This window comes from Juglans microcarpa x Juglans regia, chromosome 3S (genome assembly GCF_004785595.1).
Source record: "Juglans microcarpa x Juglans regia isolate MS1-56 chromosome 3S, Jm3101_v1.0, whole genome shotgun sequence".
Taxonomy (NCBI): domain Eukaryota; kingdom Viridiplantae; phylum Streptophyta; class Magnoliopsida; order Fagales; family Juglandaceae; genus Juglans; species Juglans microcarpa x Juglans regia.
This window is the reverse complement of record NC_054599.1, coordinates 11,170,685-11,182,830: the sequence shown is the minus strand read 5'-3', so window position 1 is coordinate 11,182,830 and position 12,146 is coordinate 11,170,685. Positions and strand designations below refer to the sequence as shown.

Genomic DNA, 12,146 nt, shown 5'->3' with positions numbered 1-12,146 from the left:
ATGATCAGTTTACAATTTGGTTTTGGCATTAAGCGCCACATGCATAGCTTCTACAAAAATTTACCGATATTAGAACATCAACATCTCTCCTATCTCTCGCTCGAACCCCACATCATCGCCACATGCAAAGCTTCAGTCTTGCTTTTTTGTTCTTTGTATAAGATTAGTCCTCTACTCATCTTTCCCTCAATTCTCAAACACCACGCACCGATGATGTATAAGAAGATAAAATAACACAAAAAAGGGAAAAAAACTATGAGTTGGCGGTGCTGTGTAAATATTTAATAGAATATATTGAGGACAAAAAGTAAACGATGAGAAAACAAAAGCAAAATGGAAAAGAAAAAGGAGAACAGTAAAAAGGGAAGGTGGAGAGTCCACAATAATGAGCATCGAATGCCCTATTGGGATTCGCACTGTTTTGCTGAATTCCAAGATCTGCAGCCATTAGTTATTTTATTTGGAAATTGGGTATTATAATTTAAAAAAAAAATCGAAATAAGAACCTTTCCTCATTGATCAAACCCATCTTGGTTTGCCTCTCTCTGAGCCTCCCATTGGCGTAGCCATAATATAAGCTTCTATCTCTCTCTTTTAACACAGAGAGAGCGAGGACTAGGGAGTTTGTAATTTACTAATTTGTATAAGTAGTAGTGGTGAGAGAAAAAGGCAGAAGAGCCAATTAGAGCTCCGTCGGAAAGTTTCACCCGTAAAGGAAGCTGTAGTGTAGGTTTCCTCAGTCATCAATCGATTCAAGCCCCTTTTTCTACCTCGTTTATCTGCCATTTGGGTTTTAGAGCTTCCTGAGACGAAGATCATCATGATTTTGGAGGTTCTCTTATCAATTATGTTTACTGTTTGGTCTGATATTTCCTTCTAATTTGTGTGAAATTATGGACGACTCTTGGGTTTTTCACGGGCCAAGGTACTACTAGCCTTGAGCCCAGAAATAAGTGATTTTGCCGCGGTTCTGGAATCTGGGTGTCGAATTTCAGTTTTATTGGCCAGGGTTATGAGTTGTAAAATTTGGAGGCCTATGATGTGGTAGAGTTTGGGGAATTCGTAGCGAAACGGCAGCGACTAACGGCGGGATTCATCGCGGGGAAACTTTAGGTTCTGCTATGAATCGGCAGGCGATGTCGTTTCATTCCGGCGCAATCAAAAGCACGTCCGAGATGTTTCCGGTGGGGAATTACTTTGGGATGCACAACACTGGAGACTTGGTCTTTTCAGGGAATTATTCCGGAATCATTAACAACAATCCCGTGTTAAGTGAGGCTGGGAACTCATCATGTTCTTCTCTTGTACTTGACTCGGTACCCGGGCTCAAGCACGATCCCGGGTTGGCCGTGGAGTGGTCTGTCGAGGAACAGCGCAAATTGGATGAAGGCCTAGACATGTAGGTCCTCCTTCAGGAATTTATTTTTTCTTAAAAAATTTGTTTTGTCTTGTACGTGATAAAAGTTTAAAGTAATTCATATTATTACTTGTCTCTAGTTTATTACATGGTAGTTGACTTGTGCTATCTTGTCTTCTATTTGTTTCTGAATTGTTGTCTGTTAACTATTTCGACAGTTGCTCCCCTGAATGTTGTGAGGGGGATGATCTCATGGACTTATTGAAGACTTGAAGTTATAGTCTTTGACATGATTGGTATAAATCTTGAAACGACAAAGACATCTAATGAAATTCAAACGCACGTACACACATCATGTTTTTTTTTTTTGTTAAGTCACACATATGTATTTAACATTTGGCAAAGCTTCAAACGTTATAATTTCCCTGTTCATTAAATTTCATACACTCTGCTCTTGTGGCACCAATTTGCTGGCTCTATTATCTTATTTAGTGCCATAAACTTCTTGCAATTTAGCATATTAAATTTTCGTCGCTTCAATTTTCTCTTAAAATTTCTTTTCCAAGGTTATGGGTGTTTTCTGGCTTCTCCTAATTTCTGTTTGGAATGTTCTTTTCTCGTTGCTTCAATAACCCTTGTTTCCATACGACTTTATGAATGCTTGTAACATCAAGCTCTTCAAGTATTAGATTTCTTCCTTTTTTTTTAAAAGTTCTTTTACTTTGTTATTTTAGAGTTAATTTTTTATTTGATTTTTTTGTTCAATAATTAATGTGTTGGTATTACCTATAAAAAATTTATTTTGTTGATATTGTTTGTGACTCTTTAGATTTGCTGATGAACCATGTATCATGAAGTATATCAAGATTGCTGCAACATTGCGTGATAAAACTGTTCGTGATGTTGCTTTGAGGTGTAGATGGCTGACGGTAAGCTGTTCGTAATGTATTTTCAGCTTCGTCTATATTTTTTTCAACTTTGGAACTTTATCCAGATTATTGATTGTTAATTTGGCTAGCTTATATTGATAATTATGTGATTTAGTGGTTTCCTTTGGTCTGCTGAAGAGGTTTAGTTGAATGAATACATAAATGATGCTATCTAAATCAGTAGGAGGGGAAGTCTATAAATAAAGACTATGCCGTCTAGCCTGCATATATTCTTTCTTGCTTCCTATTGCTAATTCTATGGCTATTGAGTTGGCAAAGCTGCAGATTGTGGGAGGGGGTGGTGAGGAATTCTAATATTCTCAATTAGAATGCAATGTGGTGAGATGGAGGAGTGAGAATCTGAAAATTGACTTATCTCTAATCAAGCATGTTAGGGAGATTTTTCTGGCAATTGGGAGACTAGAGAATTCACTGTTACGATGCATTATTTGGGTTATAATTGGGCATGGTTTGGGTGTCAGGGGATTTCTATTCTAATTTAATTTTTTTTTAATTTTGAAAGTTGAGTATTTCTGTAATTTTTTATAGATAAGTGTTAGTTTTACACACAAATCTTAGAAAAGAAAGCTTAAATGCTGAGTTGACTTAATGTTTTCAGATTTTATTGGTTGGTTCTCCTAGGTATTTAGTTTGATTTAGTTGTTGAAGATCATATGGTTCTAGTTCTATAAGATTTGTTTAGTCCCATGTAAATATTGATGTAACCTTTCAATTCTATGTAGAGAGTTTTACCAAAATTTTACATCAATTAAGCTTTGAAGTTTATGTGGTGTAATTTTTTTTTACCTGAGCTGTGATGTATATAATGTCTAGATCTATCTTCTTTTAAAAAAGCCAGATGGGGTATATTATAAAGTCAAAAGGCATAATCATGTATGGGCATGTGTACATTTCTGACAGAAAGTGTGTGTTGACTCTTGTGCAAATTCCAGCATAGACCCATTGATTAATATTTTGCATTTATTGATTATTTTTGTTGTTGTAGAATATATATGAGTGTTCTGCATTTGTTCTAATTAAGCATATGATAACTTTAGTCCATTGATCTGTCTTAAAAGTACACATAACACCTTTTGCAGAGCAAGCGAAGAAAACCTGATGAACATAGCATGGGAAGAAAGGTGAACAATCGTAAGGTATGCTACTGACATTACGCTTGTGATATATATATATATATATGTGTGTGTGTGTGTATATATATACTAGTGATTCGAAATTCTCTCTTATGTTATGTAACTGTAGGATGTTTTCACTCAAGATCCTCAGAAAAAATTAAAAATTAAAAATAATTCTTAAGATGAAAAAATTCGCCACTTCCGATATTGAACTCATTTAGCCTAACATCAATATTTATTTCCCCTGATGTTCTTCACTTGTCCATATCCCAGTGCCGATCTGTATTGCCAATACTTGTGGCTTCTATTAGATTAAGAGGATTACTTATAAAAAAATAAAAAAATAAATTAAGAGGTGCTCGTTTTTTCTTTCTGATTTATATGCTTGCATTTTTTCTTTCCCTCATCTATTATCTTTTGTCGGCACCATTGACTCTATCGACGTATAATTTCATCCTGTGAAACTTCAGCATCAGGTTTCACAGGAAGATATCACTTATGATTGCATGCAATATATATTCGTAGGTTGCTAATGTAAGATTTATAGATCATCACTGGATTAGTGACATAGATTCCCATATTTTGAACTTATTCTTTTGTTCAATTTGCTGAGCTGTAAGACTATAGAGGTGACCTTTTTTAATTTATTGAATGAATTAATTTCTTTAGAATGTTGATTGAAGCTGGTATGCTAATGATCTTGCTTCTTCAGGATAAGCTGGTAGAGTTGTCCTCAAAAACCAATATACCTGCTGTGCCACCAAACATGGTTCCAAATTCCATCATGATGCACCATATGGATCAGAATGAGAGTATGGCTTATGAAGGTTAGTTTTTTTAATATGATCTGTGAAATATTGCTATTATTACTATATTTTTTTATTGGTAATCAAGAAGTTTTATTCATAAAAGTAGGCAAAGCCCAAGCACAAAGGGAGTATACATGAGAAGTACCTAACTAGAGTTTACTTATTATTAGTATGTATAAAATTATTAAACTGCTAATTCAGCAGTTTAATAATACACAATCTAAGTGGTTGCTTGTAACATGATACTCGGGTGACCTATCAAATAAATATTATCTGATACTTCGGTGAGTAGTTTTTTTCTGAAACTAGTGGAAGGCTGTAAGACCCTCATCCTCATGGAGTGAGGAATGCTGCTAACGTAAACATCACATGAGCATGTTGTAAGAAGATTCTATAAACATTAATGAGAGTAATGCATTTTGGAGAAATATTTGAAGCTGTTATGTTTCGAAGCTGTTTCTGGATTAACAATGTTCTTTTTGATAAGTAGTTTCTGGATTAAGAATTAATCTTTCCAAGTCTGAAATTGTTCCAGTGGGTGTGGTCAGAAATATTTTGGATTTGGCCAATATTTTGGGTTGTAAGGTAGCTTCGTTACCTATGAGATACCTTGGACTACCTTTGGGTGCTCCTCACAAATCAGTTTATATTTGGGATGGGGTGATTGAGAAGATTAGGAGGAGGTTATCTGGCTGGAAAAAAAAATATTTGTCTAAAGGTGGAAGAGTTACCCCGATTAAGAGCACATTGACTAATCTCTCCACTTATTTCCTCTCACTCTTTCCTTTACCAGTTGGGGTTGCTAAAAGAATTGAGAGGATTTATAGGAATTTCCTGTGGGATGGTAATGGGGAGGAAAGAAAGTTTTATTTGGTGACTTGGAATAAGGTTTGTCTTCTAGTTTCCTATGCAGTGTTGGGAGTGCGAAATTTAAGACTTTTCAATCAATCTCTCTTTGGGAAATGGCTTTGGAGGTATCATAATGAGAGTAATGCATTTTGGAGAAATATTGTGGATGTTAAACATGGGAGGATGTGGGGGAGTTGGTGTACGAATGAAGTAAGAGGGATGTTTGGGGTGGGTTTGTGGAAGTCTATTGTGACATCCCAGACTTTGCCAAGTCTCCGTTCATATTATTATTTGGATATTATTTTATTTAATGGATCGTGCTAGGTGTTAGAGGAATGCCGTGAGATATGTTCTATTTATTTGGATTTTAGAATTTTAAGCATAAGAGCCCACAAGAGAAAGAAGAGGAAAAAGCCAACAAAGGCTCATGTGGATTTCGGCTAACCTAATTAGGATTAGGGTTTGGAAGCCTAATGTTGATCACTAAGGATAGAGGAGGAGCCACATGGCATGAAAAGATCTTTTTGTTTTTCTAGAAGCTCATCATTTGAAACCTAGGAAATTAGCAAAGTGTGACACTTGTCCAACATGCAAAGAGGTTCTAGAAGGAAGTGAGTGGATGAGACAGAGAGGATTTGGCTACCTAGGGAACATGCCAACCCTCACCAAGCAAGAAATCTCAGTAAGTAAACAAGCAACAGACAACAAATATCACAAGCATATAAGAGCAAACCACAAATGAATGCATGGACATGTACTTTGACATAAGCTTGACATATGCAACATAGACCTTAAAACATCTTTTAATCTCTTAACACATGTTCATATCGTTTGAGCTTGGGTTCTTGCTCTTGTCATAACATATCATGCCATTTCTTATCATAACGTATCATGATATGATCTTATCATTTCATAACATATCATGGTATATCATAACATATTGTATCATATCATATCATAGAGCTCAAACGCCTTAATCATTTCTTGTAACACATGGTTGGACACCTCATGGCTCCTGTAAGCACTGTGTTCCCCGCTAGTTATCGCATCATCCAATGATCCTCTTTGATCAAGGTGATTACGTCATATTCTTAAACATATTCATTACGACAGTTCGCTTATTTCGCCTTCAGCGTATGAAACCCACTAGTTTTAGGTGCAATCTTGCTTCGACATCCTTTCCATAAGGAACCATTCGAGGCCTGTCGACTGTACTTCGTCGGCCCAGGAGTCTCCACTCGACTTTAAGCACTCTAGTATGGACAGAGAGTTCCACTAGGGCATTTTCCCGTCCTAGCATTTGGAGTCGTGACAAAACATTCCTTGACTCTTCTTTCGAAAACACTTACCCAAATGCATGAGACATGGACTTATGATGCTATACTCTCTCATACTCATGAAACATGCGAAAATCGAGACATATAACACTAAGTAGCAATATGCATCTCTTGATAAGGCTTGAAATCACCAGAACATGCAATCACATGATGAATACGCATAAACATAGCTGATTCATGATCAACGAAGCATAAAACAGGTTTGAAAACCCTAATTCTAGCCTTGGTAGATTCATATAAGTCCTCAAAACATAACTTTTCATCATCACAACACATGCTCTCATTCTTCTACACATTCAGTTGATCTTATTAGCAAACACCTTTACATGTAGAAACCGAAACCAAAACATAGCATATTAGAAGATAAGATTCAACCAATAATCCCCACAACATGGCATCATATCTTCCCAACGAAAACCGAGTACATACAACACAGGAGAAACTAGATTCAAACAAGAATAATCCAACACGAGTTCACAATATATATACTAGTGTTATCAAGAGTAGGTTGAAGGTCTACTTACAAAAATCCAACGAATACAATAGCAACAATCTGAAAAAGCATGTTGAGAATCATTAGACAAGATTAGGAGAAAAACCCTAATCTCAAAGGTGAGTGTGAGTGTTGTGGGTAAGGTTTTGCGAAATCATCTTATATGGCAATAAAACTCCAAAAACCAAAACCTCTTAAGGATAAAACCCTATCTTTTCTACATGTGATGGTCGTGGCTCTCCTCCTCTCCAAAGTTTCATGCTCACTTGCTCAAGGCAAGAAAATGCTTCGGTCCCTTCTTCCCCTTCGGGTCCAAAGTTTCACACTCCTCGCTCCAAACATACTTGGCATTCTTCTTCGTTAGTGGACTAGAGAGTTTGGACCAAGTATCAAGTTTCCTTAAGCAAGCTAGTGAGACCACTGTTGAGGCAAAGGAGATTGCAAGGGACTTAGAACATCTGGTACCCGAGCCCTAGAAGTCACATGGAATCTTTTTATGTTAACTCAAGATGGAGCTGTAGTAGTGGGGAGATTGAGAACCTAAGAATGTTTTGTGGCAAAAGATATGTCTTAAAATGGTCCTGTGTTTTGGGAGACTTTTGAAAGCAATATCTATTTTGGGAGTACCTTAATGAAGTTCAAACTTTTGTGATGCTTACACTTCGGTACCATGATTTTTCCGCTGCGAATTACTGCATAATGCTAGATTTATAAGTGCATTGCATCTTATCTGTCATGTACGAGGGGTATGTAGCCTTGAGTTACATGTCTCAACGCTTTAGTTACCGTCCAATCTCAAGTGGGGGCTGGGGGCATCATATCTATTCGGCTGGGATGGGACTTTGCCAAGAATACGAAATTCAAGGTGGGGGATGGGGCAAAGATCTATTTTTGGCATGACACTTGGTGTGGGGATTCACCTCTTAAGGTTGTTTTCCCTCATCTCTTCAGGATTGCTAGAGATAAAAGGGGCTGATTCCTATCACTTTTCTAACAATATGATTTGATGGATTGTGGAATTTATTAGGGATGTGCAGGATTGGGAAGTATGTGAAGTTTCAGAATTATTAGGAAGATTATATGAGATGAAGCTTGATCAAAACAGGGAGGACAGTTTGCTGTAGGTGCATACAGTTAATTCCAGATTTTCTGTGAGTTTTTTTTACAAGTCATTAACCAGTCATGGGATCAAAGATTATCCATGGAAATGTATTTGGAGAGCCAAGGTGCCTAGTAACGTTGCTTTCTTCTGCTGGCTGGTGTCTCTTGGGAAAATACTAACCATTGACAACTTGAGGAAGAGAGGTTTTCAGGTGGCTGAATGGTGTTTTGTGTAAGAAGGATGGTGAATCTATTGATCATCTTTTCCTTCATTGTGAGGTGGCAACATTGTTGTGGAATGAGATTTTTGCAAAGGTTGGCATTTTCTGGGTGATGCCTATGCATGTGGTGGATTTCTTTGCATGCTGGCCAGGTAGTGAGGGGAGAAGTAACAACACTGATGTGATGAAGATAATCACCCTGTGCTTGCTTTGGTGTTTATGGTTAGAAAGGAATGGGAGGTGCTTTGATAATTGTGAATGTTCTATGGGGGAACTTAGGGAGTTTTTCCTTAGTACTTTAAGCTTTTGGGTGAAGAATTTTGTAAGGAACGGGAATGATTGTAATGTTTTGCTTTAGTTGTATTCTGCTTTAGCTTGTAAGTAGGTGTTCTCATTTGTATACATCCTGTGTACTTGGGCTATGCCTATTAACTTGGAATAAAATTTCTCTTATTAACCATCAAATAAAAAAAAAATAAAAAATAAAAAAACCTTTATGTGTGTTGGCTGCCAAACAATAGAAAGTTATCTAGGGTTGTCGGCCCAATAGCAGATTGTGACAGATTGGGGTTTTGTAATTTGCCTATGAATCCCTTTAAATTCATTCTAATTGCAAGATAATCAAGGTCCTAATTTAACCTAAACGGTGAGATAAATCAACACACACAAACAAATGATTATTGACACAAAGTGCGCAGAAATTCATAGACCTGTGGGCCTGAGCTCAAAATTCACCCCAAGTCTTGGGCTGTCCTGGGCTTGAGTGTGACAAATGCTCTGTAAGTTAGTGCTCAAACAATGTTTTCAACTCTAGGGGTGGGGTGTTTCCAATAACTTTTGATGCTTCGGTGGTAAAATGTTGAAACTTTGATCCATATTTTATGATATGGCATTTGATTGGGGAGGGGGACTGTTGGGTTGAATACAAAAATTTTAGCCATAACTTAATGTTTTGATAATCTTAACTGTATTACAGTCTGTCAATTTGCCGTGAAATCACCAATTATGCTTCTGTTTTGTGTCTCTCTTCCACCCCCCAACTGATATATGTTGACTCAGATTTATCTGTTAAAGTCGCAAAGGTGTATAAATGTTCCTGTTTATTTATTTACATGTTTGTTTCGTAGGTTGAAACTTATCCAGTTTTTACTGATAATTTCTTTTCTCTGGTAGTCTCTGGAACAGGTGGTCCAATGAAGCATCTCTTGGAACAGAATGCTCAAGCTTTTGACCAAATTACAGATAATCTTTCAATATATAAGGTGAAATAGAATACTTATACTCTTAAGTTCCATCGTGATTCTTTTACGATAAATTTGCAAACAACAAATATTAGCTCCACCATGTGCAACGATATCATATGTGAAACAAGTGCACTTTACTTTTATTATTATTATAAAAACAAGCTATGATTAGTATTATTTTTTTTCAAAAAAACCCTTGTTCATTCATGGATGCTAGATATCTCCCTTTGTAAAATCAATATAATATGCTTTGAGCACATTACATGTGTAATACTATCAGTGCGAAGAATAAACGACAGCATGGATAATTACGCTACTTGTGTGGACCTGCCATTCCATAGAATTCACCCAAGGGTAATTGCATAAATTCTAAACTACTCCTTAATCATTAGAGCAAAACTGCTAAAAAAATATGTTAATGATTTGTCGGTTTTAAGTTTTTTATTTTTATTTTTTATTTTTAGAAGTCATCCCGGGAAAAGGAAAAAAATTCTCGTGGGCTACAAAATTACTATTAGCACATTTTAGATGTTTGTGATGGAACAACATAGACAATGTGCACAAAAGCTGAAGCATTTATCTCTTGATGCGTGTAATTCAGTGGTCCAGTGACCATGTTTTCTAGCAATACTTCTATAGACAATGATACTTTTGCTTGATAAAATTCTTTCAGAAGCAAGTGGTAGAATAACAATACTAGGAAATTTCCCAGCTATGCATATGCCAAATTAACCCTAGCATTTGATTATGCATATTATTATCTATATCTAATTAACGAAATAAATCAGTGGCTTTATGATTATCATACATCACCAATTGATAAACCAATGTCTTTTATTTAGTAGCGGTATAATTGATTGGCAAATTCAGGCACTTCGAGTAATTAGCCCATTTTTTTCTTTTATATGTATTGAATTTTAGTTTGAAGATGTTAAATAGTTTAAAATAAAGGACATAAAGCTGGTCAATCCATTTACATCCAAAACAGGTGTTTGCTATTGCAAGTGCAAGTATGAAGATGAATTCGTGGAATACAACATAAGATGTGGTAATTGCAAATAGATATTGGTAAAGTTTTGCATGGTAGCATTAGGCTTTGAGGTAGTTTTCCTTTCTCCCATCTTTTATATGTTTGGTGCATATTAGGATGTGATATGAATTAGTTGTTTCGCAATTCCTATTTATTTGATCTTTTTAAGCTCCTCAATCTTTTATCTGAGAACTGAAATAAATTTCTCTCTTTGGCATGAACAAATAAAACAAAAGAGGAAATCAAAATCTATTCTATTTGTTTGTTGTTTTACATTTTTCCCCTGACAAGTGAAAATCATACTGGGTTATAAGCTCTAAACATAGAACCTGTGGTGCCCTCTTACTGAGTGTGTAGATCTTCTCACCCTTATCTTCAGCAACATGACACTAGTTGTCTTACCTTCATAAGAATAACTGTGGTTTCCTACTTCTGTAAACAGTGGCAGGATAACATCAATATCTTCAGTCAGGCGAGAAAGAACATTTCTGCTATCTTAAACGAGTATGTGAATATTTATAATATATTAATTTTAATCAAAATACTATACATTCCTGTTCTGGTTTATGTTTGGTTTTAGGATTTGTGTTGCATGAATCCTGTTTCAATTTTTGTAGCATGAGAGAGATACCCGGCATAATGAGCGAAATGCCACCACTGCCTGTATGCATAAACGAGGATCTTGCAAATAGTATTATCTTGTATAATACAACCTAGGTAAGTTCTTGCTTGAGTAACCTCAATTTGCATACCTTTTTTTGTTGTGGCTGAGAGGGAGGGTGGAGCTTTGCTCTTTCTTCACTATGATGTCTTTTTTTTTTTTTTTTTTTTTAACTCTTATATTAGGAGTTTGACAAATATTTTTATATTCAATTATGGTTCAGAATTGTGGTGACTGAATGGATTATGCACAAAATTTGAACAGAGATTTAGCAATTCAAGCAGACAAAATCAACCCTGATGGACTGCCTTAAAAATTTAAATATATGAGCTCACCTGAATACAAAATTCTTCTTTACCGAGGCCGAGTTGCTTACATCTTGGGGGAAACATGCACATGAGGAGCCTAGCCTTATTTTCAATTTTTGGGCTTCTACATGTCTTCGGCTGCGTCCTTGTTTATTTTGACCTCTGCAGGCAAAACTTGTACCGTTCTCTGTGTATAAATTATATGTGGACAAAGTGATAATACAGGTACCGATTTAGATGGAAGGCACTTTTCGTCATTTTCTAATGTTAATTTTCACCTGTCATTTGAAACCCTAAGTGGTGGTGGCCTTGGTCTTGAGGTGTCACTCCTTTCAAGTTTCAAGATTCAACACTTCATGAGTGTGAACAATCATTTGGTGTCACACTCCTTGATGAAAAGCCAGCTATTTAACTAGTTCTGTATAGAAAAATTTTTGAGGGTGTGGTGTACGGGACTGAGGTTTATTCTATAGGGTGGGTCCGAAAGATCCTGCCTTGGAGAGATTCCTGACTTAAATTAAAAAAAAAAAATCACCTTTCATTTATTTTGCATACTAAAATAATTTTAGTATGCTCACCTAGGATTGATAGACGGTCAGTCCGGACCAACCGTTTCAATCTGGACTGGACTGAGATTGAGATTGGTCAGTCTTGGTCCATGTTTTAGAGGA

At 36.2% G+C, this 12,146-nt stretch overlaps 1 protein-coding gene across 4 annotated transcripts; it reads left to right on the top strand.

The window, feature by feature from the left end:
- The first annotated feature begins 418 nt into the window (after positions 1 to 418).
- LOC121257784 lies at positions 419 to 11,718 on the top strand. 4 transcript variants are annotated; one of them, XR_005939281.1, is made up of 8 exons: positions 419 to 1,399; positions 2,187 to 2,286; positions 3,387 to 3,443; positions 4,135 to 4,249; positions 9,406 to 9,494; positions 10,465 to 10,577; positions 10,949 to 11,010; positions 11,124 to 11,215. XR_005939281.1 is itself a non-coding variant. In XM_041159016.1 (8 exons), exons 1-7 carry the CDS (start codon positions 1,122 to 1,124, stop codon positions 11,221 to 11,223), a joined length of 801 nt encoding a protein of 266 aa, XP_041014950.1. In that variant the 5' UTR covers positions 421 to 1,121; the 3' UTR covers positions 11,432 to 11,718. The 4 variants fall into 4 exon arrangements, 2 of the variants coding, with proteins under 2 accessions (XP_041014950.1, XP_041014948.1); XR_005939282.1 differs by having other exon boundaries at positions 421 to 1,399; positions 10,465 to 10,524; XM_041159016.1 differs by lacking the exon at positions 10,465 to 10,577 and adding an exon at positions 11,432 to 11,718 and having other exon boundaries at positions 421 to 1,399; positions 11,124 to 11,223.
- The last annotated feature ends 428 nt before the right edge of the window (positions 11,719 to 12,146 follow it).